The 25121-nt window shown below is 38.9% G+C and overlaps 1 protein-coding gene across 4 annotated transcripts in view; it reads left to right on the top strand.

The window, feature by feature from the left end:
• The window catches only part of fstl4 (follistatin-like 4), a 236831-nt gene that overhangs the window by 25593 nt on the left and 186117 nt on the right, over window positions 1–25121 (top strand). For all 4 annotated transcript variants that reach the window (XM_044371293.1, XM_044371291.1, XM_044371292.1 and 1 more), the window contains one exon: window positions 2316–2349. In XM_044371293.1, coding sequence (XP_044227228.1) covers window positions 2316–2349 — 34 coding nt within the window. The remainder of the gene's footprint in view (window positions 1–2315; window positions 2350–25121) is intronic.

Below are 25121 nucleotides of genomic sequence, written 5' to 3'. Positions count from 1 at the left end.
GAATCTCCTGTCTCCATTATTGTGCATATCTCTCAGCATCTCTCTACCGTTCCCATAATCTCATCTCATAATACTAAGTGCACTGTATGGGCAAGATTTGTTTGTAAAAATACACCCGTCTAATCAGCCTCGATCACTGTATAAATATGGTGGAGAAAAGCATCAGATCCCTCTTAATTGAATCCCAGCGGGTATGTCCTATTTGCTCAAATTAAATCTGGTGCTACTTATTTACATTTCTCCACCCACTGAAAGTGACAAAGCAACACTTTGGAGCAAAATGCAAAGTGCCTCGTAATCATCTGTGTGGGAACATTAGTGTCTACTTTGCCTTATGAAGTGGCATTGCAGTAAGTGCCTTCAGTTGTTACTAAACTATTATTTTATGCCATAAAAATCTCCTATAGCTAAATGTATCAAAGAAAGTGACAAAGAAAACCCTGGAGGGTCATTGTGAAGAGCGGACAGTATTTTTAGAAGGAGGCGCATAGCCTTTCTTTCACCTCTATGCTTGGTTTGATTCTCTAATCAATTGATCAAACAGCGGCACTCGAGATGATGGAAGGCGGTGCTGATGAGCACACTCAATTTTATCCTGCCATCATGAGGAAGCATGTCTGCAATTAAGATGGACAGATGGCAGAAAGAGAGAGGGATAGAGATGTAGAGACAAAAAAAAGGAGGCAATGACAGGAAGCACTAAAACTGCTGTGTTTCTTGTGAGTCTCTTGGGAAGCTAAGACGGCCTTGCAGACACAAATATGTTTTATGACTGAGCCTCATTATCAGTGACATCCACACTGAGGGACCAAGAATGCAAAATGTCACAACACTTCAAGTGCTGCCACATATTGGCTTCTTTAGAAGCGGTGTTGCATTAGAGGACCTGCTTCTGTTCTATTTTTAAATGGTATGTCGATCCTTTGTTTTGCCGACGTACATGAAATTGCCTCTGAAGTTCAAATACATTCATGCAATGCAGCAACATCGCTGGTGTTGTTACAAGCAGGTGATCAGTAGATAACAAGCACACAATGCACACTTAACACATTCACACAAAGACACACATACATACATACATACACATGCAGGTCAGCTGGATTCCTACTAAAGGTAAAGATACCTGAAAGTAACAACAAAAATAAAACTTAATGTCTATTGAGTTGCTGTGAATTTCATTTCATTTGAATAATTAGTCTGTTAAATGTCTTTAAAACAGTAAACAAAAAAGTTGCATGTTCCTTGAGCCTGAGATGATGTTTTCACAGTTACTTGTTGGATGGAAGTATTGTTGGATGAACAATCCAAGACACACAGATATTCAGTTTAGTATCATTTAAGACAAACAAATGCAACAAGTATTCACATTTTAGTAGCTGTAACCAGCAAATTTGTGGCATTTTTGCATGAAAATTCTTTAATTTCTTAATTATCAAAATTGTTGGAGATTAAATTTTCTGTCAGTCAGCTAATTTATTAATCAATTCACTGTTTTAGCTAGAATTTAGACAGTATTGACTGTGTTTTTTTCATTTAGCTTCTTCAGTTAGCTGAGAGCTCTTGATGTCTGAAGTCTCTCACTTGGGGTTTCATTTATACATATTATATCAGTGATCATATTAAACCCAAAGCAGTTATTTAAGCTTTTCCTGTTCTTCCTTTGAAATGCAGACACATCAATCTATATATGGTAAAATGTTGCTGCAGAACTTCAAATGGACTTGATGAATTATTGTAAAAAATGTTTCACCCTGACAGTAATTCTCTATACTGTCCATAACTGATTTTATGTGGCAGCTGGTCCTCCATTCGATCATCCAAGCATTTGTTAAATTTTTAATATTTGGATAACCATGACTGAAAGTGACATTTATTATTGGTAAATTTGAACTGCATGTCAATATCATACTCACAGTTAATATGTACAAATAAATTAGTGTTTATATTTGTGGTATCAACTGTAAGACACCCAAACAAACAGTCCAGTTCAATATGGTGACACCTGTCTTGCAGCCTGTTGGAAAGTATATTTCCAATGAAGGATACTGAATTGACTCTGGGATATGCCTTTTTTTATAAAGGTCCTCTTGTTTCACTCTTGTCATCCACCATATATTCTCTCTCGTCTCTGCCTCTCTTTCCTTTTTATTCTAATTTTGTCTGTCCACCTTTGTTTTCTGTCGTCTTTCTCTGAACTCAGAAAAGAGGAAAAGTCCTAGTAACGAATGGTCTGCGAAAAGCTGCAGAAAGGGCTGTTTTTGTCTCACTCCTCCGAGCCTGTAATGACCATTTTTGTGTGTGCTCTCTGTTTGCAGGATAAGGGGAAAGCAGACGGGAACATCGATCAATGTGAGTACACTTACTGTGTTCAAACCAAACAGCATTTTTCAAAATATGCCATGTTGTGCTCTATGACAAATCTTTTTTTTTTTTTCTTCTACTGTTATTCTGGCATACACTTTGGTTTTCTGATTGCTGGGAAATGCTTCTGGGAAGTAATTCGAATCTAAATTACTCCCATAAAAAGGACTATGCAACCTATTCCTGAGAAAACCCTAATGATGATATAATAATCTGAAAAATCCCACTTGTTAGTGCATTACAAATATTGCTCTACTGTCCTCTAAAGGAAGTGTTTGAAAACATTTCAGATTTAAATTTAGAAGGCATTTCATTTGTCAGTGGGTGCCAAGATTTGAGTTGTGGTACAGGAAGGCATTGGCTCTCCAATCCATTTTGTCTGTTCAGCTGCATTTGTTACCATCTGAGAGAAAGTAATAGTGTAGTTAAAAAAAAAAAGGAGGATTCTTCATTAGCACAGTGAAACTCCAGCTCCACTATGTCCTGCCATCTTTTCCCAACTCAACTGACAAAAAGCAGAAGCACCTGAAATCACTCATTCCAAGTGACAACCTGTCTATAAATTGAAAAATATATTTGTCAGGTGGATAATTATTTAGCTGTCATCCATCTTCAATCCCCTGTCAGAAATGAGTAAGTATGAGTAAGTAATGTTTGGCTTTGGTCTTGTAGGCCGTTTTACGCTGCAGTGATTGCTCAGACAGTTAGTGCCTTATAAAAAGCATTCATATTCTTGACTCTAAATCTCCTAAGTCTGTTGAGAATTTAGTAGGGGGGAGAAGTCAAGCATTGAACCACTAACCCTACAATTAATGGCTAGTCTGCTCTATCCACCATCTGAGCTACAGCTGCCACAACCATAATTATGATACCAGCACCAATACTAAGGTGATTAAATCTAAAATATTGATACTACTCGTCTGCCAACATCAACCGAGATAACCCATCAATCAGTGTTTGCTCAGGGATGTTCTCCGTGACCAACCCTCTGCGTTTTGTATTTTTATCAGATAGTGGATATCTACACACATACATGTAGTGATAAGTATTTTTCTCTGTTGCAGTCCACAGCTTCTTTTTTTCATATCTTGATTCAAGTGCCAGTAGCACTTGGCTTATCCATCTAGTAATTCAGTTCTGTGATGTATATTTGAGTGGCTGGCTGATTGCTGTGAAAGGTGTTAGTTGTGTAGCTGAACTGCCACCGCACCAGACTTGAGATCAGCATTTTTGACTCTGTGTGGCCTAAACATTCACATATTGTATGTTGTTCTTTCCCTGATGTTTATTTTTACTGCATAGTAGTGCATGACAGTAAAATTGAGCAGTTTGTGTGAAAGTTACTGTAACAGCAATAATTTCCAAGGCTGACTATTTCTTCTTTGACAGGTGACTTCCTCTGAAAGCATTAGGCCCATTATAACGTATTGTTTTCATCTCCAGAGTAAAGCGCTGATTCTCTGCTTGCTTTGAGTTTTTTGTGCCTGCTTCTATTCGACCTAAATGTGACCCAGAGGATCTCTTTTTTATTCATGTTTCTTATTCAGCATCTAGTGCTTTTTCCTCTTCTTCCTTTTACCTCTGGATGTTTGTTAGTTGATTTCTTTTTTATATTGCATTTTTATGTGGAGAGAAGTAGCTTTCTAAGTGACAATTGCTTTTCTGGCTGTGTGTGTCGCCTTCTTTCAATTCTGCTGCAGTTACACACATCCTGATAGGAAACACACTATGAGGTGTTCCTGTGACAGGCATTTTCATTAAACCTCTCCTCACAGATTTCAATGCTAACATACAGTATGTGTAGAAAAAAGCAAAAAAAAAAAGGATACCGGCATAGATGGGGTAGGCTGACAAAACCAAACAGAAAGGTGGCTGTGCACCACGAGCACAGTGCAAAAAAATTAACACATTTATTTTTTAAGCTGTAAGCACTTTGTAGTGGCTTTGTGAATGTGCAGCTGCTTCTGTAGTATGGAAGCATGGAAACACGCGTTGGCAGAAAACTTATTCAGTATGCAGGTATAGGAAATTGATGGGAACACCAGAAGAAGAAAACAATGGATTGAAGGTCATGGATTTGGATTTACATATACTGGGGTCATGTAATTTTAATATTTGTCTCCAGCACTTAAAGTCCAACTGAACAATGTATTTTTTTGTGCACACTAGCAATGCTGGTGGTGAATTTGAGGTTTAAGTTCTCCCTGTGTGTCTGTGTCTGTTCTCCTCCATGTGCTGTGAATGTGTTTATCCATGTGTCGAACTGCCTTGCACAACCATTCATGTACTGATGACCATTGAACAACAGTAATCAGAGCTTGGGTGCCTTTAGTGCCTTGATTGCGGTCAATAAGAGGGTGGAGTCACATTTTATGTCACCACTTAGATTCTTCCAAATGCCACACTGGGAATTCAAACCAGCAACTTCCCAGGCCGCTTTTCTCTCTGTAAGAACACAGTTGCCATCATTTATCTTCACTGGATCACTCCCTGCTCACTGATGTGAATCAGTTCTCAGAGTGAGTCATTACAATGAACAAGGTGATAACAGGGCATGATGGTGGCTGACATCACTTCCTCACATCAGCAGTATGTTCGACTATGTTAATGACGTGTACAGTAATTGTGTTGGAGGTGTCAGCATGTAACAGCATCCACTGTTTTTTTGCCATAGGCACAATGACATTGCAGTTGCATCAACCTCAAATGGTGCATTAGTATTTAAGACTTCACACATATTTACAAAGAATAAATAAGGCAGTAATGTGATAAGAAATATAAAATATCAGCAATAAAAAGTACAGAATCTAAGAAATATAAGTACAAAATATAAGCAGTTTGAAGTATAAATACAATTAACAATAAAATACAACAAAAATACAAAAACGGGGGGTGCGAAAGCATCAGCAGTAAAAGTGCAGTAAAGGTGCGGTGGACAGATGTGGAGTGATGGTGTACTGGGGTGTTGAATGATGTGTGAATACTGCACATCATCAGTGGCTTGAAGTGACATGTAAGTAGATATTGCACATGCTCCAATGATGGTAGGATATCAGTCTTGTCGGACTGAGATGTCTGAGTTCAGGAGTGCCACAGCTTTTGGGAAACAGCTGTTTTTCAGTCTATTTGTGCATCTGTAGTGCCTGCCTGATGGGAGGAGCTTAAACAGATGGTGTCCGGGGTGTGTAATGTCTTGATGTTTTTAGTCCTCCTCACACAGCAAGTGCTGTGAAGATGTTCTAGTGATGGTAGCTCAATGCCAAATAAGTCCTGTGCTGTTTTCACAACACGCTGGAGGGGCTTTTTTTGTCAGCTTTGGTGCAGCTGCTGTACCAGGCTGTCATGCAGTTTGCAAGTATGCTCTCTGTGGTGCATCTGTAAAAGTTGACAAGCAGCTTTTGGGGAAGTTTGGCTCTCCTTAGCCTCCTCAGAAAATAAAGGTATTGTGTGCCTTACCCACCACTGCTGAGGTGTTGTCAGCCCAGGAGAGGCCCTCTGTGATGGTGACTCCCAGGAACCTGAAGCTGGGGACTCTCTCCACAGCCTCTGCGTTGATGTGGACAGGACCATCTTGTTTGATACAAAGGTATTAAATGCCAAGCTGTAGCCAGCAAAGAGTAGGGCTGTACATTTACTGCCAGACTGACAGCTTACTGCTAACCTTTTCCTCTGCTCCACTCGCATCCACCGCCACTTTCCTGCCGCTCACGCATTCACATTCGCTACGCAAACATACTACGCAATGCTGTATTCCTTAACGGAGCTACGCTACCAATAGTATTCAGCCAATGAGAATTTGGTCGGATGAGAGTATATTGATCAACTAATCGACCTGGAGACCACAGCCCTAATTATTAGTAAAAATGCAATCTCCTCTTACCGTTAAATCATCTATGAAAATGTATGGCTGTAAAGTATACTGTCTGTTTGTGATGTGGTGTTAAAGTGAGAGAAGGTTGTTCAACTTTACCAGCCAACAGTTTGGCCCGTAATATGTCTATGAGTGCGGTAGCGCGGGTCGTCCACTAATCAGAAGATAGGTGGTTCGATTTCCGGCTCCGCCAGTCTGCATGTCAAAGTGTCCTTGGGCAAGATACCATCCTTGGCTGTACCATCAGTGTGTGAATGATTAGATTCCCTCTGATGGGCAGGTTGGGACCTTGCATGGGAGCCCCTTTACTCATTCAGCATGGGTGAATGGGTGAATGTGACTTAGTGTTAAAAAAAAGCGCTTTGAGTGGTCGGAAGACTAGAAAGGCACTGTACAAGTACAGTCCATCTATCATTTACCATTTGAGGACAGCCGCTTTAATATTGTGAGCTTTTTTTCCCCATTTAGCGTGTGCTTATTTCCCTCTTGAGACTAATTATCTGCTGCCTGTTTGTATGCTAAACTAGATCCACTTTCAAAATCAAGCAACTGCATTTCATTTTCTTGTTTTGCACTCCTTTCCCTTGGATGATGATAAGTGTAGCACTTTGGGGTTGTCTTTTTCCACTTCCACTGGCTGGTTGCTTCTCCCACTTTCTGTTTGTCATTCTTTCAGGTTGCTACCTTTCTTCTTATATTATGTCTTTAACTTGTTCTCTAGCTCAAGTCACTCTCCCTCCAGTTTTTTTCTACTTTTTATTGTAGCGTCTACACTCTTCACATTGAGGCGATGACATTAATCAAATTGGCCCAGTTTTACCTCTGGAACGCAGATGCTACTGGTGAAAATTGCTTTAGTGCAAACATTGCATATGAGGGATTTAAGCTAGCTCAGACAGAAATTCTCAGTAAATGACATTTTACTGGCTGGTGATGCACAGCCATCCCTGGTCCAAATGTCACAGTCAGGAAAATATGCATGCCATTGAGTGCTCTCCTTTTCACATTATGTTATTGTTTTTCAGTGGGATCCATATGGAAAAACTGAATATTGCACATTTATCTTTGCAGGGAATGGTGATTAATTCGGCTTTGAGTGCTTAATTTATGAACCTTTGCGGAGGCCTAATCAGGGTTTGTTACCGTCACATATTAAACAATGGGAAGAGGCAAAGCAAGTTATGCAGTTCTGTGGTTCATTTAGATTGTAATTGAGTGAGAATTAGATGGGACAAGGTTGACAGAGAGACTATCTAATAAGCAGCAAATGACTAGGGAGGAAGCTGGGAGGGGAAAAAGTAAAGTAGGGAAGAGTGGGAGAATCTCAGAGAAGGAGGGATAAGGGAGATGACAGGAAGATATGTTCAAGGCTTAATTACTCAATCAAATGAGATGTTTATATTGTCTGTTATTCAACATTTTAACCTGTTGTCATATTGACACAATTTGTATGTTTCACTGTAAATAGAAAACAATATTAGCATATTTGTGGTTTTGTAATGCTAACTGAAATCAAAAGATGGCAAGTGTGTTTGTGTCAGAGGGTTAAATTGAGAGAAAGGAGCAGAAAATTAGCTTTATAAAGACATGGAGAAGGGAAAGCAGAAGGTAGAGACTTAACAGAATAATAAAAGAAGTAGCTGAGAGGGAAAAAAGGACCAGATCATAAAAGACAAGCAAAAGAAAAAAACAGGATAGAATGGAAAACATGGGCGAGAAATGGAAGTAACCTTGTTTCAGCCCCATGTGTCAGTGTTAATATTTGGCATTTGAGATTCACAGGACTGCCAAAGTTGTCTTTGTCATCTGAAACACAGTATCCATATCGTCCTTGACCAAAGAGTTGCTTTAACCATGTGGGCAGACTGACTAACAGCACTCAGCCAAGAAAATGGTGCAGCTATGAAAGGCAGGATTAAAACCTGGAAAAAGAAAGCACAGTTGTGAGGTGCCAAAAAGGCTTGTTGTCTGTTTTTTTTCCCCCCTTAGTTCTAACTTTCCCCTGCTACTACGCTGCAGATGTTTACCTGCCATATCTCAGGTAAACACGGATATGTGGAAAGACAAATTTGTGACTTTGCTGTGAAGTGAACATCAACATTTGCAATAAGTAATTAATTGCAGCTTTTCAAGTAAGTAGTGAGGGAAATTCTCACTCATGTAATGAAGACAGCCACTGTAGTGATGTTGATGAATGCTTTTGCGAGGGCCTTTGATGGATGCAGGCCAATTACTAATACAATAGTCTTCTCCGGTGTATCGCAGGTAAATGTTGTATGACAGCTGTTGGTGTTAATGTGATTGGGTGTATTACGTAGTGTTTAATGGAACTGATAGAAGTTACATGTATCAGCATCATCTCTAATGTGAGAACAAAATATGAAAGGCCGTTATGTAGACAAGGCGAGTTTGTATTGTATCTTTCAACAACAAGGCAAAGTACTTTACATGAGACAAACACCATTAAGATGAGATATAAAAGAAGGTGATACTATATAAAAAGACAAATAGGATTGCTAGTTGCTTTTGAGAAAAGTTGATGGTAGATTCTTGCCAAGTTGGAAATTATTATATATTATTATTGGCCAGTATCCAGATGGTCTAGGATAGTGGTATTATAAACTAAGGATAACTCAAGAAGATATATGCTACTTTGGTTTCATGGCTGCTAGTCTGCCACTTTACATTTTGGAAGTTTGAAGGAATTCATTAAACCTTTTCTGTAGTGTAAATGTTAATATTTACAAATATCAAGCAACTCACATACTCACACTCTTTTGTCAGTCCCCTTTATCAAAATTATGTTCTTTGACATGTAGAATTTTTCAGACAGGCTTTTTCATCTCCTCATCATCTGACACCAGCAATTCTTGGTTGCTTGACATGTGATTCAGTCCCCGGTGTGTTTCTTCAGTTGATGTCAGGGGGATGTTTTCAACTCGTTTTTCACTCATCAACAATTCATTTCCCCTGTGGCAGTAAAACACGTTACACAAGCCAACTCCCATAGGTTCAGCTGGGCTTCCTGAACACTTTTCAGGGTTGAATAACTTTAAAAGACACAACATAAAAGCACATAAAGAAACTAGCTAGCCCAGTAACAATAAGGCTGCAAACGAGCCATAATGCGACGCTCTCCTTAGGGGACAGTCTTTCCATTCAAAAAGAATATCTTATATCGTGAGTATAACGTCTAGTACTCAAATATAATGCAACCAGTGCATTTTCAAACATTATTCCCATGGAAATATCGCCTTATATTTGAGCCAATATGGTTAGTGTGCTGTCTTGGCCATGCAGCACCACATTTTTTCTGTATGCATACATGTACGTGTGCTCAAAATCCATAGATACTAAAGGAAAAAAAGATTGAATTGGGAAATAAAAGATTGATCAGGTATAGTTCTGATTAATAATCAATTCGTCTGTTGCTCGTACCCAAACCTGCTGTATAAATGAGCTGAAAAAGTTGTACACTACATTGTCAAGGTGGTACTTGATCATTTCTACAAGGTTTGCAGGTTTCTAGAAAGTGTAGGGGGTGAGGCGATGAGGAAACAAGATTACAGAGCAGATGTATGGTTGGGGAAGTGATAGCGTTTAAGGGATGATACTGTGTAACGCACAGGAGAGGTGGAGGGGGAGAATGTTATCACCTCTAACTGTATTCAAGGGTGAAAAGGAAATCATTAAATCACAAGGCGAGAAACAAAACCCACCCACATTTACATTTTCTTGGTCATGGATCTCTCACTTATAAAAATTGTGTAAATTAAAAGAACAATGCTGGAATATAATGCAATATATTATACTGTACTGTAGGTCTAAATGTTAACTCTAATCTCTGCATTTACACATGTTTTTCTCTCGCTCACTTAGAGTCTTAATCGGTTTGAGAATGCTGTATATCAAAGGGCTTTGTGCTTAGTGTACTATATGCATATTTTCTACTGTATATTCACACTTCATACACACAAAGTCCCAAATCACAACCAGTTTGGGGAGCTCTCATATGTGAGATACTGTAATATGTAGATTCTCTCCCAGAGGCATCCTGCATAATTAGGATGTGCAATAAGAATAATTTTTCACAGCTGAAAGTTGTAAGCCACTATCTCAGTCACATCATAAATCTCTGTGAAATGTGATTTCATTAAGCTGTAGAGCAATAAAGATTACCAAGCGAAAAGTTCATTGAGTCATTGAGGACTTAATCAAAATAGTAAAATGAAACAGGCTTTACTAAAATCAACCCCACCTTTATAGACATGGCTGCAAAATCAGAATATCTCAAGTAAACCTATGATTTGCACCATAAATCTTGCAATTTTCACATGATCATCATGAACCTAAATTTGATCATGCCACGAATTATGGCTCATTTTTTTGTCTTCTGATCTAATTCAGAGGCAGAAGTTTCACATAGGAATAATTTTTGCCAAAAAGTCTGAAAGTCAAAGACAAAGGGGGTTTGTAGTGGCAGTGTAAGCTCCCGTGTTGAGCGTGCCTGCAGATACCGCTGAAGGGCTTAAGGAGGGCACACAACCTCTCCAGGGACTAACAGGGACAGACAGTGGCACTCTGAAAAACACTTTATTCTGACTGGGGCAAGCTGCACCAGTGGGCCTACTTGGACACACACACACACACACACACACTAATGCTAAAGTGCAGATTCTGAGACTAAAAACAGGCAAAGGTTATGTGGAGAAAGACACACTGGGAGAATCAACAGGCAAATTTAGACATTTGTTTAGAGGGGTAAGAGCACCCTCACAGCTTCCTTTGATCTTTAATGAACTTGAGATATATCACTGCATCATAATGCTTTCCAGTGTTGCTCAGGAAAACACAGCTAATGTGACAGATATTTGCATACCTCTAAAGAGAGAGAGAGAGAGAGATCAAAAAAGATGGCACATATTCCACAGGTTGATTTTTAAACAAATTCTGACCCACTTTTTACACTTAACTCTTCTGTCTTTAGCCTGTGGTGATATATTTACAGCCTTCGTAAATTGTCCTGATAAAGAAAGGTGATATAACTAACTGTTATTTTCGTTAACAATTAATAAGTATTGAATTTATTTGTTTAGTCCTTTAATCTCTTAAATGTCAGAAAATTGAATAATTGCTGTTTTTACTTTGCCAGAGCTCAATGTGGGGTCTGCAAATGCTTGTTTTATCAGGGCAACTAATTTTCTGTTCATCACTTTAATTGACTGATTGTTTGAGTACTACGAATTATATTTACTTCCAAAATCTCCGTCAAATAAATTGTTTCTTGTCTGATTATTAAGACAGTTTCCTTAATAGGCAATAGCCAAATTACTGTATTTGCCATTTTGTGTATTCTAATTACTGTAATTATCTTTAATCCTGTTTATGCTTTATGTATCCCTTACTGGAGGTCTCCAGCTGCTGCTGTGTGAGAGAAAACATCCCTGCAAACCCTTTAAGATTCATTCTTTACCTTCAGCCTCCTGATTTTTACTGCCTTACCCATCAACAGCAGACGGCTTTATGAGCTGAGAACAAAAATGATTGCTTTTGAATTTAGATTATATGCCTCTGTGCTCAGCTCCTTCTTCTCCAGTCGCTTCGTCTCTCTGCTCCTGCCCTCTTCCTTGTCTCCAACACACACATATGCAAACACACACACACACATACATATATGCCAGCTGGAGTTTCAGGATAAGTTATTGTGATTTGGATCTCAACCAGCAAGGTCTTCAGTAACACTGTGCAGAGGACATGTTGTATTTGCATACCCCCAGGATGAGGAAATATTAATAAGCTGCTGTCAGGTCACATTTCTATGACTGAGTAAACGCATTGACTCTTAAATACATTCATATACCCAACATTAAGGCTTGTCGGCTTGTCTGGGACAAGTGGATTTTTTTGTAGGGCAAGTGGAAGAGAAATGTACTTGCACCACTGGACAAATTCAAAAAATCATAAACAAAAAAATACCATGTGTCTTCACATTATGTGCTACTCATTACTTGGCTATTTAATTAAATGAATACATTCAGAATACAGATTTGAAACAAATGCATTTTGTACAACTCAGAATGGGATAGCTCAGTGCGTGGGTTGTATACGTAGTGAGTGTGCGGTCGAGAGAGAAAGAGAGAGAGAGAGCAGGTGTGTGATGGTGAGGCTGGCGACTGGATCAGAGAGTAGAAGTTAGAAGTATAGTTGTGAACATAGCAGTGCAGTGTGTGCACGGTTTAGGCTATTGTCAGTGAATAAATGCTACAACTCCTTAAGACCCAAGCCAAGTTCCTGTGTCTTGCTTGCTACTCGCTGAGATTGAAGTGAAGGGGGTCAGCCCCGAAGTTAGTTAGTGACAGTGGGTTAGTCTAACCTGACCAGGCTCACTTAAGGTTGACCGACCTTTAAGGTGGACCAGCTATTCTCATTTTAGTGACAATCTCAGCTGCTTCTAAACGGAGAACGGAGAAATTTCTGGCTGCTGAGTCTCTCCTGAGTTTTGCTCAGCACCCCTACGCTGTATTTATCCCTCCAGTCATTGTAACTGTAAGTGAGTCTAGCAGACGTTTATCAATAGAACCCATCGGTGCAACCAGACAGCCCATTCCCTTTCAAAACCTGACAGTCAATAAGTTCTGTTGATGCACATTTTACGGAATTTGCTTTGACCAATAAATAGAAATTACATTTTTTCGGGCCAAGAGCATAAGAAACCTCACAATAATATTAACATATTTAAATTTCATCAATTTCATTTACCTTACCTATAATATAATATAATAATGAAATGGCAAAGTCGGCTAAACTACTTTTGAACCAGACTCTGGTACAACGTCCTCTACTGCCCAGTGTGCTTGACTCTTCAGCTCACAGTGCTGTCAGCAGCTGGGCAAGAGAAACACTGCGTGGTGCACTTAGGTTCTATAACTGAATTAATACCAGGACACACTCTTTTTATTTCTCTGTGTGGAAATCTGATGTTTTGACATCACAGATGATGAACAACAGCATTAAAGTCCCAGTGAAACAGAAGTTAGAGTGTCTTTAGCTTCTGTACTGTCATTTTTACCTGGACAAGTGACTTTTTTTGTCCGGACAAGTGCCTCAAAAAGTTAATGTCGAGCCCTGATACACCTCAGATGTCATCAACATCATTTAAGTTTATACTTATAAATATGTACGCATAGTTATATATAGATATACACTAAAGTTTGTGAGAGATGCTGTAAATTTGTCCAATATACCTGATGTTGAATTCCATGGTTGCTGCAGACTGATGTTTTGTCATTTTAGGCAAAACTGACAAATGTAGTTAGATATAATATTATTACGAAGGCATGCAAGTAATGATTAAAATCCTTTTAATGGTGGTATATAGGCTTAAAGCAAGTAGTTAACGCTTCAGAGTGACTGCTATCATTTCTGCAAGACTGGGGCATTATTGCCAGCAACTTAGGCAAGCAGTAGAGATGGCTCTCTGTCCTAGAAACTCAAATTGGATCAGAGACAGCTATCAATTATAAGAGATAGAAAGGTGCTCACCCTGATCTTAAAGCTGAAGTACCCTATTTGCACTTGCCTTTAGTGATAAAGAAGCTGTTTAGTGAAGTCGTTTGTTTCCAACACATGATTTGTGTAAATCCCTCAGCTTTGTTACTATATTGTCACAACAGTGAATTTGACAATGAACCGTAAATGAGAAGAAGAATCCAGAGTCATTACAGCAACCATGTAGTGGACTGTAAAGTTCACAGGCAACGGGTCATCTGAGGAGACAGTTGCTAGCAGGCAGAAACTAAATGAAAGATTGATTGTACAACCAGGATGCTTATTGCTAAGGGGGAGGACAACAGTGACTACAAATAAACAAATTGTTCACTACTCAGTGCGTTCATATGCTCTTTAGTAATCAGGTTATAGTCCGCTTCCTGCAGTTACCTGATGTTGTAATTGTAATGTATATGAGAAACACATTTTCTGAAAATGAGCCATCATTATCCTTATGCATCCTTGTCTTTGCTTGTACTTGAGATATTCAACATTAAAGCCAAAATCACAGAAATTACATTCAACTCACTCTCTAGCCTCAGCTTTTATCTGTAGTGCCCTGGTCTCTCTCATCAGGTGAGTGATTTCAGCATGCAAAGCCTCACATAAGTCACATTTGTTTGCAGACCTTTTAAACAGGGTCACTGCACTCAGTCCCATGTGCTTCTGTCTCTGTGTGTAGCCTCCCTCCAGCTTGTTCCTGTGCTCCTGGTTCTGCCCCCGTCTGCAGTCTTGTCCACACCTGCAGCCTCTATCTGTTGAGATGTCATCTCTGCAGCCTCTCTCTGTGGCTTTGCTCTCTTTGACCATCTGGACTAACTGCAAACTCACTGTTATTGTGACCAAAGTGCAGTGATTTTCTCCAGTCTGGATGCGACCCATGCATTTTATATGCTGGTTTAGCTGTAAAAACATAAGTAGTCTGTACTTGGCTCTGTGTTCTTCCTTCCAAAATCTACTTTTTTAGTATCAAAAACTCAATTTTGACTGAAAGTTGACTGCTACAACTTTAGATTCTTGTAGATTCTTCATTTTAAGTTAATAACTGGCTTGATCAGCTTGATTTCATGTCAATGCACTCGTATGGTAAGGTGTTTTCATGGTCTAAAGAGTGTCAAAATATTAATAGATTTTCTCAAATGATGTCTTGCAGCATAATTCACTTGTCTGCCTCCATCATCTTTTGTGGGATGCTCACACAGTTAGCTTTTTTAGGGTGTACCAGCAGAGATCTTAAGGTGTTGAATGACACAACTCCAGCTGCAGCAGAGGGCCATGAGATGTAACTGAAAGCTTGATAATTACAGAGTAAGTGGACCTATTGATGAGATTTTTTTGTCAAACTACACTATCTCAGGTCAAGAATCAAGCTCAGTTTCTGTACACGCTTTGATACTTGTTTCACTGTGAACTGCCAACTATGGCCTTCTGTCTTTCAAGCCTGCAGATTATGGATAGAGTGTCACTGAAAGCCAATATTTATCTATGCAAGACTGTGATTACATTTAAGAATCAGCACACATTGTACAGAGAGAGTGCAAGAACAAGACAAAAAGGCAACATACAGCAGAGAAAGCTGACTTTGCAACAAGTATAGCAGATCTCCCAGAAGACCTTTTGGGGTATCATAGTGCCCTGCAAGCTAGAGTGTGTCAGGGAGTTGTATTTTCATTTTGTTTTGATTTTCAACAGTTTGTAAGAGTAGGCATCATTGTTTTGAAAAGGATAATTTGTCAGTTTGGAAGAAATTGAATTTGAGATACTGAGGCGTAGGGTGGAAAGCGTTGGGCTCAGATGAGATAAATGAGACAACATTTAATGCAGTGAGTCAGTAAGGAACTGAGATGGCGATCATACCAGTGCACTTTGCCAGGATAGAGTGAGATGAAAATGAATCAAATGGGCTTTGAATACAATTTAAAAAAGGTTTTAATATGGCATTTGTATTTCCTACATAATTTTCCTAAATATGACAAGCAATTACCATTGTCTAGGTTTTGGCAGCCTGAGCGAGTGGGCTCTGCCAGCATTCTGCCTTTGAGGGGGTGCTTTTAGAATTCAATATGCAATTTGAGATTTCTCTGAAGCTCTTTGTCCACATCCACTCCTTTTTTGTCAGCGACAAGACGGCACATAAAAGCACCGCAGCTGCTGTGACAGACATTGTGATCTCAACAAACTACTGTATACCCGTATCCCACGGAGAAGTGTCTCCAGAAATAACCTCATAGACTTGCAGGATTGTCTGATCATTGTCATAGCATATATACAGGAATCTATTTTTAAAAATTTGTTATGATCCCTGAAGCCTTTTGAAATGCATGAAGATTAATGAGAATGCTATCGTGGATGTAATTTAAAAACAAGTCTTTGAGGGAATGGTACCCGTGGCTAGGCAGGTGGGTTGCTTGTTCTCAGAAATATTTGCCACTTTCTTTGGAATTAAATCACTGAATAATTTATTATTCAACAGATTTAAATGTAAAATGGCTTGGGCAGCCAGCTACCAGGGGAGAGAGCAGTACAGCAGCTGCAGTAATAGCAAATATAACAAGCATGGGTTTTTTATCAGTTCTTTTTTCCTCCCCATAGTGAGCCTGGGCTTGTACCAGGGTCCAAAAAGGTGACAAGAATCATGTAATGCGATAAGGTCATAGGTTCTGATGTAATGGAACACGGGTGAAAGGTCATAGGTCATTTATGGTATATTGTCAGCATCACCAGGCTTATTTGATGTGAGATGGTTATGTCACCTTTTATTCTCAACTTTTCCCTCATAATTAAAACTCCCACCTGTCCGTGTTGGAGAGGTCGCAGGTCTCCCGTAAGTTCCGCTGTTTTCTGATTAGTTGTGTTATGGTCAATTACATTATTAAGCTGATGATGAACTGTCTCCTAGCTCAGGTTTTGAGCTCTTACAAAGCTATGATGTTGATAGGAAAGTTTTGGGGCTTCAAGTCAGGCTGGGCTTTACTTTTTCTTGCCCAAATTCAGATTTATCTTTAGTGGACTATTACGTTTTCACAGTTTTTAAATTTTTCAAAGTAATACAGTTTAATTCATGATGAAGCAACAAGATAAAATCCTGTTAAATATGAACTGAAATAATAAATCAACTAATAATACTAGAGTATATTTCAAATCTGTGGAGAACAATGTACTCACATTTTGTCATAGTATTAAAGTAGCTGCTGCTGTTATCATCCTTGCCTGAATGTTTTACTGTGTTTGTGGCCAACGAACCCGAATGTGGGGCACATGATTCACAGTCCTGAATGGTCTTTTTACAGGAACTCAGATCAGACCGCTTGTGTTGTGTGTCCATTGTGGGGTTTGTGTGAGATATTTTAGCTTAGTTGTGACAGTAATTGGGTGTAATGCACACCATACCAGAGGGATTATTGTTCTTTGTACATTTTTTTTTTCCATTTTATGTAACAATGCACTGTTTGTTTTAAGGGTTGTTTGCACTTGTAGAAGGTTTTTCGAAGTTGTTTAACCCTCCTTGCTTGTGGCTGTGCCTCAGAAATGACAGTATGCATGTACAGTATATATCAACGTACATCTACCTACAGGTTGTTCATGTTGGCACTTATACACAATTATAAATTTACTGCTACTTGAAATATGTGCTCTCCTGCTTCCATATATTTGTGCTGACTTCCTTTCCTCCTCTTAATCACTGTGTTCAAAAAGTGGTTATGAAAGATGTCTGCTGGTGAAAGGCTGTGTCCTAACATCCAAATCAACAACGCTTAGCGCCTGAGTGTGTGCTCATGGCACTAAAGTAAAGGTAGAGAGCAAAGGCTGGAATATTCCAGAGTAGATGTCTGTGCTGCCAAAGACAAGGCAAATTAAGTTAGATTTTTTCCTGGATCTAGCTGTCTGTGGTTATTAGCCATTTCATTATCAATGGCCTCTTTACCTCAATTCAACCTATATCTGTGTGTATGTTTGTCTTTAGCGCTATATCTTTAATCTGTGTGGCTTTGGTATCTCTTTAGCAGTTTAGAACAAAACAGATTTATGCTGTATATTTAACACAACATAAACAAGTGAAGTCTGCTGTACAATACCACATCATCTATATTATAGACATCTATCAGAGATTTTAGAAGGGTCCTGTGATATGGTTGAGTGAAATATGATAATAATAATAATATAAAATAATCATTGATGTTGAATGCAATGAGCTGCATTCCTCTGTTATGTATTACATCTGACAAAACTGTTCACAATATGTAACAAAAACAAAAGCTTCAATAACTGATTAGTTTACTTTTTAATTACAACTTGCTTGGAATCTCCCTGTTGGACAGCCACGTTTTGTAAAATGATAGCATAATGAGATCTTATCACCACAATATTTAATTTTTAGTCAAAAAAAACAGCCAATTTAAATTATCACCCAGTCCCAGATTTGCGCAATTTCTGTTAGAAATTGTAAAGGCCGCTGATTTACTACTCTTAGTTGACAAATGTATCATATTGAAAAGAAATGTAGTACTTGTATTATTCCAGTCATATCATTAGCTTGAGTGCTCTGTGCGCTCTTTCATGGTATTTAGGGATTTCTCTTTTCCCCACTTACACAGGACCATTTGAAATCCATTGAACAATAACAATCTAGCACCAGCAATTGGATTTTGGTTTTCCATCCAATTTCACATGTAAAATTACTCAAACTTCTCTTACAGCTAATGACAAAGAGAAAATGAAGAGGCAATCTCACAGGAATAAGATATCCCTCACATCTCAGTTGCTCTTTTAGGGGACAAATACAGTCTACAGTCATATTTGGGAAATGCATTTCATATTCAAACATAAATGGAGCAATTTGTGCAAATAGCATGCGTAATAGTGGGACAGACTCCCAGGTGTGTGAGCGACGGCCAGGCCCTGGAGGAGAGGCTCTTCACCTTAAATGCATCAGCAACAAAACCCCGGGCTCACGGAAATAGGGCAGTGAATGAATTAGGGTGTCATTGGTTAAGGACGTCAGTGAGAAGAAAGAGAGAGAGAGGGAGACAGAGATTTGTAATGAAATTGCTACTTGCCATACTAAGCAGGGGCAGCAAGTATAGTGTGAAATCAGATGGAGCCTGCTGTGGCTAGCATGGTTATTTTGACGTGTCGGAATGAGCTGTCTCTCAGTGACATAAGTGATAATTCAGCTGTCATTGTGAGGGGAAGGCGATGATAACAAATTTCTCAGGTGGTTGAAAGAGGGCAGGGATCAGCGTAATTAACAAAATCCTGCTTTCGGTTTGCACTAATGAAAGAAAAATGAAGACACCTGCATACCAGCTTTTTGCATGTTTTGTTGCGCCTGAAAGCAGTGGTATCTCCATAAAAATTCCGCTGTAGGTTTGGCAAAGAATCACATTAAAATAAGTTTTTAATGGCAGAACAGCTTCAAAGAGTCTTCCGGAAATCCTGTATATTAAAGCTGCACCATAAACTCTTTATCGTGTTGAGGTTGTAATTTCCTTCCTGAAGCTACTGAGACTTACTTGGACAGAACTGTTGTTAGATCTTTTGGGGTAAGTCCAAATCAAGTCTCAAGTCTCCATAAGAAAATTGTCAACCAGTTCTAAGTTGTAAGGCTGAACATTAAATGACATGCAACATTATTCTTTCAGTACTGGGCTAACAGTGTTGTTTTTTTTTTACATAGCTTGGACCAAGTCATTTCAATGCATTTCAATGCAGGATTAAATATTCAAACTATGCAAGGCCTTGCTTTTGATTGTATTAATCTAGAGTCTTACCAGGTCAAAACTTGACCAAAATGGCTTTATTCAAGTGTAAAGTAAAATCTTTGGGGAGTCTTTTCTTAAATGAGAGTCACAACAGTCAAGTCATCAGTTTTCTGACTTGTCTGACTGAGGTCCAACTTTCAGCTCTACAGTTCTGCTTAGACCAGACTTAGCATTTCACTTTTTTTTGCTCCTGACCAACCACTGTGTTTGTATTCCTACTATAACAAACAAATCTTACCTGCCTGTACTAGTACCAGGAAAATATTGGGTCATTCAGATCACCTGAATATAAAATGAAAGCTACAAGCTTGTTCAGGCAGTCAACTCCAATCCACATCACATCTCACACACTCTTCTCACCACAACATATATCCAGCGCAACTTTTTCATTATGGCAGTGTGCTGAGGCTGTCGGTGCTCTGCTCAGTCATTTGCTTCTATGCCTGCTGCCTCACCGCTCACCTGCTGTCACTCGCTTCTACTGCTGCTGCTGTTCATACGGAGTTTTATAAGCTCCACCTCCTGCAGGCTCTTAGTCTATGTTCCCTCAGGGGGGATGTTATTATCATTGCCAAATATCAAGGCTGTACATATTCTACATTCACATTATATTTAATTCCATTTAAATTAGCTGACTGAACTACACTGAATTTACTTTCACATACTGTAAGTATCAGTATTTATGGCTTCCTAATTATTAATGTTGGCCTGAATTCTCTCCTCCTCCCACCTCATCCTTGGAGCGTATTTTAGCACTTTGATATTAAATACACATTTCTAAATCATGTACTTTAGCAAAAAAGTACTTTGTTAATTTTCTTCCTTGGTCATTTTACAATCCATCTCATGTATGTTACCTCAGTAATTTGATGACAAACAGTACTTGGGTACAGGCAGACAGTCTAATTTGCATCTATTATAAATGGATAGCATAATGACCAGCTGTAGGAATGAAAGTCATCTACTAAGGGTTTGCACTCGCACAAGACAACGCACGTCTCAGTACAGTAAGGAACCTTATTAAACAGGCCTTTATTATTCAGAGTAGGTGTTCCAGAGCCCTGACCTTAATCACAGTTTACCATCATTTTCAGATGGCTTTGATGATAGCATATGCATTCATAGTAGCAGCAGCATCTGTAGACAGTCCACCTCTTGCTTTGTTTTCTGTGGCTCTCACTCTTGGTCTCATCCACTCTTCTGCTCTGCCTCTTTTATTCTGCTACATTTTTTGATCTGTCTGTACCTCTCCTGTTTTATTAACCTGCAGTTTTTACTCAGCATTTGTCATTCTGTTATACATACTTTAACCCAGAGGATACAAGTAAAGGTGTTATTTTTTTTGTCTTAGATACAGAGTCAGACTGAGCGCCTCAAACTCAACTGTCCAGTACTGAAGCTTTATACATCCTCTGCATGGTAAACTCTTGAACAATTATGAAATCAAGGTGTGCCTAGCTTCATAATAGAGTGTGTATGTAATTTCTGAATCTGATTTAAAGTTGTAATCCGTAAGATTTCAGTCCTGGTTGATTTGGCAATACCTGTGGTTACTGGTGGTAACAATAAGTGTGGTTTAATATTAGAGCAAACTCTCCCTGAGAAGTAGAGGAGCAGCTGGTCTATCAGTGAACAGCAGAATCAAACAAACTCACATTTGTAGCGCGGGTACAGCAGAGCTCAGTATCTGTAACATGAGTTGGTTACTCACCTTGCCGAGGAGTTGGTGTCAGGGTGGGTGAGTGGAGCAGGTGGACCCAAATGCAGAGACGGTAGGCAGGGACAATCCGATGCAGATACTTATTAATGAAAAAGCAAAAAGTCATGGGAACGAACCAAAACGCAGGCAACACAAGAACATCGGACCAAAGCAGGACAGAAGCAGACAACTCGACAAAGACCGAACTCAAAACTGGACTATAAATACACAGGGAGTGATTGCAAATGAAACACAGGTGAGGGAAACGAGACACAGGTGAGACACATGAAATAATCAAACACAGGAAGTAAAGTGACCAGACACAAGGAGGAAATATTACAAAATAAAACAGGAACTAAACTAAACAAACAGGTGACACAAAAAACACAGGAGGAACACACAAGGGAACAGAGAAAACCAAAACCAGGAAACAAAAGCAACACAAATGAAAGAGCCCTCAAAAAGTCCAACTAAAAACAGAAAAAGTCTGAGGGCATCAGAAGGATAACAAAAACCAAGGAAGTCAAAAGAACAAAAACACAAAGAGTCCAAAAAACAGAAAAAGTCCTGGTAGGACGTGACAGTTGGAGGTGTTCAGTTCTTCGTCTAACAGCTCACTGTGGCTGCTCCTTCTTGTTCCATTACTCCTTTTAGAAAAAAATGAAAAATGATCCGCTCAATTATCCAACCGTTGTCTTGTTATGTAGACAAAATCTTAATGAATCAAAATCGATTGCGGTAACCTGATGGTGACAAATACATTGTGTTTCCTGTGACTGCTTCAGAATAAACTACACCCAGTTGAATGCTGTTATTGTGAAGCAGTAGGAGATATTCAGTTTAGCAACAAAGCTCTGATTCGGTGTTAGGAGAATGAACATAAAACAGTAAGGTTGACATAACGTTAAAAACGTTAACACTGGATTAAATGCATGGCTCGTTTCCTCTGAATTCCTGGTGCACAGGTAGCCAATTTCAGTCCATCACAAGAATGACAGACTGCCACAAACAATGAAAAATAATGTTTGTGTTAAAACAGTGTTTGAGTTCATGAAAGTCTTTTATGAAGGATATAACTTTTGTACCGTTTATCCTTATAGCACATGCAAGAACACTGATATTTATTTTATTTCATTCAGATATTAATTGTTAAATAACAAAAACCTTAAGCAAAAAACAGTGACCTGTTATTAAAACTGACTTTACAGATAATATACAAATAAAATAATTAAAATCAACACTATAATGAAAGCAAATTAATTTCATATGATTTCAGCCCACTAAATTCCTTTTGAAATACTTGAAATGTATTCATATATACAAAGTCTTCTTGTGCTTTCACCTCATCCCTCTGACCCATTTGCTGGACGCGGGACAGAGCTGCTGATTGCTGACAGACAGCTGCTGAGAGCTGGCCAACTCTGGAGGAAAGAACCGGGGAGCAGAGCAGGAGAGTCTTGCATTGCTGCCGCTGCTGCTGTTTCATCTGCTCTGATCTGGAGCAGTTTACCGGCAGGAGAAGTTTATTTTTTAAACTTTTGGGAAAGTGGATTTGTCTTCAAACTTGCTTCACCTAGCCGGAGCTAAGTTAACACTGGAGTCACACACCACCTCAGCTGCTGTCATCAATAATAAACATCTTAAATGCAGATGAGTTTATATAATTTTGAAGTTACATAGTATGTAGATATCTATGTGTATAATCAATAACATCACTGCCGTATTTATGCTTTTAGATGACGTTATTTTGAGTGTGGGTGAAGCAACTATAATGTTAACAGCCTTGATCGATCTGAACTCTCAGAAGATTCAGAAGACAAGCATCATCTTGCGGACAGACCTGACAAAGCATGAATTCAGACTTTTTACAAATCGGCATCATGATGTAGTTATTTCAGCATCCATTTGATCCGTTTATTGCAATTAAATCACAGCAAAATCTAAGTTTATTTTGGGTTCATTCAGGCTGAGCTTCAGTAACATCACCGTGCTGGTTGGGGACTAGCTGTCGCTCGCTGGTTGTTTGGGGAGAATAAACACAAATAATCCTGCAGTCAAACTCACGCGAGTAATGTGAGCCGCCTGGTGTGTTTGCTGCGCCGCTAATGGGCACCGCTATGTTTTCTCCGACGGCACTATTTTTCCGTGGCTCACGCTCAACAGTTATACAGGATGAGACAGGAAGAGAAGGTTGCTGTGGTGCTTGATCCTTGTGGTATTTTGACCAAAGCATGTCAGATACACTTTATTAACACCCCAGGGAACTGTGCTAACTTGTGGAAAAGGGGTATAATATGGCCCCTTTTTAAAAGGGATGCTGAAAAAAGGCTGCATGGAGGCTGCCAATAAATCTTTTAAATGTGCTGAGTTTAACAGATTCCCAGAGCACTCAGCATTTATGCACAGATAATAATGTGATGTTTGTTAGAGAATGGGTTGCAGGGTCAGGTCACACAGCTGTGTAGCCTTTCCCCCCTTATTTACAGTCCCTTCACCAGTCAAACTGGCTGCTTAAGTTGTTGTGAAATATATCTGACCCACAGTGCAGAGTTTTGCTCAGTTCAACAGAAATCAGCGCAATATCTGTATGTAGATAGGTGACAAATTAAATGAAAAAAATACATTAAGTTAGTATGTTGGGCTACCATGGTCTCGTGTGCCTTGGCAGATTTTTCAACTCTCTGTAATTTATTGGAGGGATGGATCACCATTCTTCCTAAACATATTCCCTCATTTGATGTTTTGATGATGGTGGTGGAGAGTGATGTCCAAAGTTCTGGTCCAAAACCTCCCATTGGTGTTTACTTAGGTTTAGTCTTTCTACACTTCTTATTCAGGCTTTTTCTTTCAATTTTAGAGATCACCATTAAGGACCGATTCTGAATTAAATCTGAATTAAAAGTGCACACTATTTAAAATCTGTGCCATGGCAGAAAGACATCAGATTTTCCATCCTACCGGTGAGAATGATGCAGGAGCCAAGGTTTTTAAGAACACAGACAGGCAAACAAACACAAAATCATCATAAGGCACATCAAATGATCCAAGTCAGTTTAGACACATTGGACTGAAGATCCATGATAATTTCACGTTACATTTTGTCTTTCTGTTTTTCTCTTTTCTTTTTCGTTTTGACCTCCTTAGTCTCTATTTCTGTCTGTATTCTGTGCTTGGTGAGAGAGGGTAATCTGTATACAGGTGCATTGTTTAGTCTCATACCAATAAAGAGATTTTAGGGAAATATTAAATATTTATACTCCTGTCTGAATAGGTTTAGGGTCGCAGGCTTCTAATCTCTATCTTTGTGGAAGGTATAATTATTTATGCATAGAAATATCGCTATCTTGTGTCTGTGTGTATGTTTGTATGTGTGTGAGAGCACATATATGGAGACAGGCGGTTGAACTGATGAAAAATATATGCATCTCTCTTAAATCCTCCCTTGAGATATGCCAAGCTGTATCAAGAATGATGTCCACAGAATACTGATGAATGAAAGATTAGGGGAAAAAACTGTGACCAAAACTGCTATATTTTTTATAATTTCACACTTGCTTTTTTCTATTTTGACTTTAATGTGCATTAACCGTTTGATTTGTTCATAACAAATGGTAGAAATGAATGGGAAATACAATCTCTTTCTCTGCCCTGCCGCTGTTGACAAGCGCTAAACACAGACTTATACGGAAGATTCTGTCGCCTTATTGTATTTTCTTGGAGGCAGGCAGATCATTTCTGGAGCCAAAAACGATTGTCATATTTGAATTGACCTAAGTGGGTTGAGCTAAAGAATCAGTCTTTATAACTATGTAATTTCTTCAGATCCACTGAAAACATCAAAGTTAAAGGTTGAGAAAGGATGGTACAAATATCCACAATG

The sequence above is a fragment of the Thunnus albacares genome, chromosome 13, assembly GCF_914725855.1.
Source record: "Thunnus albacares chromosome 13, fThuAlb1.1, whole genome shotgun sequence".
NCBI classification, from domain to species: domain Eukaryota; kingdom Metazoa; phylum Chordata; class Actinopteri; order Scombriformes; family Scombridae; genus Thunnus; species Thunnus albacares.
This window is presented reverse-complemented; position numbering and strand designations above follow the sequence as displayed.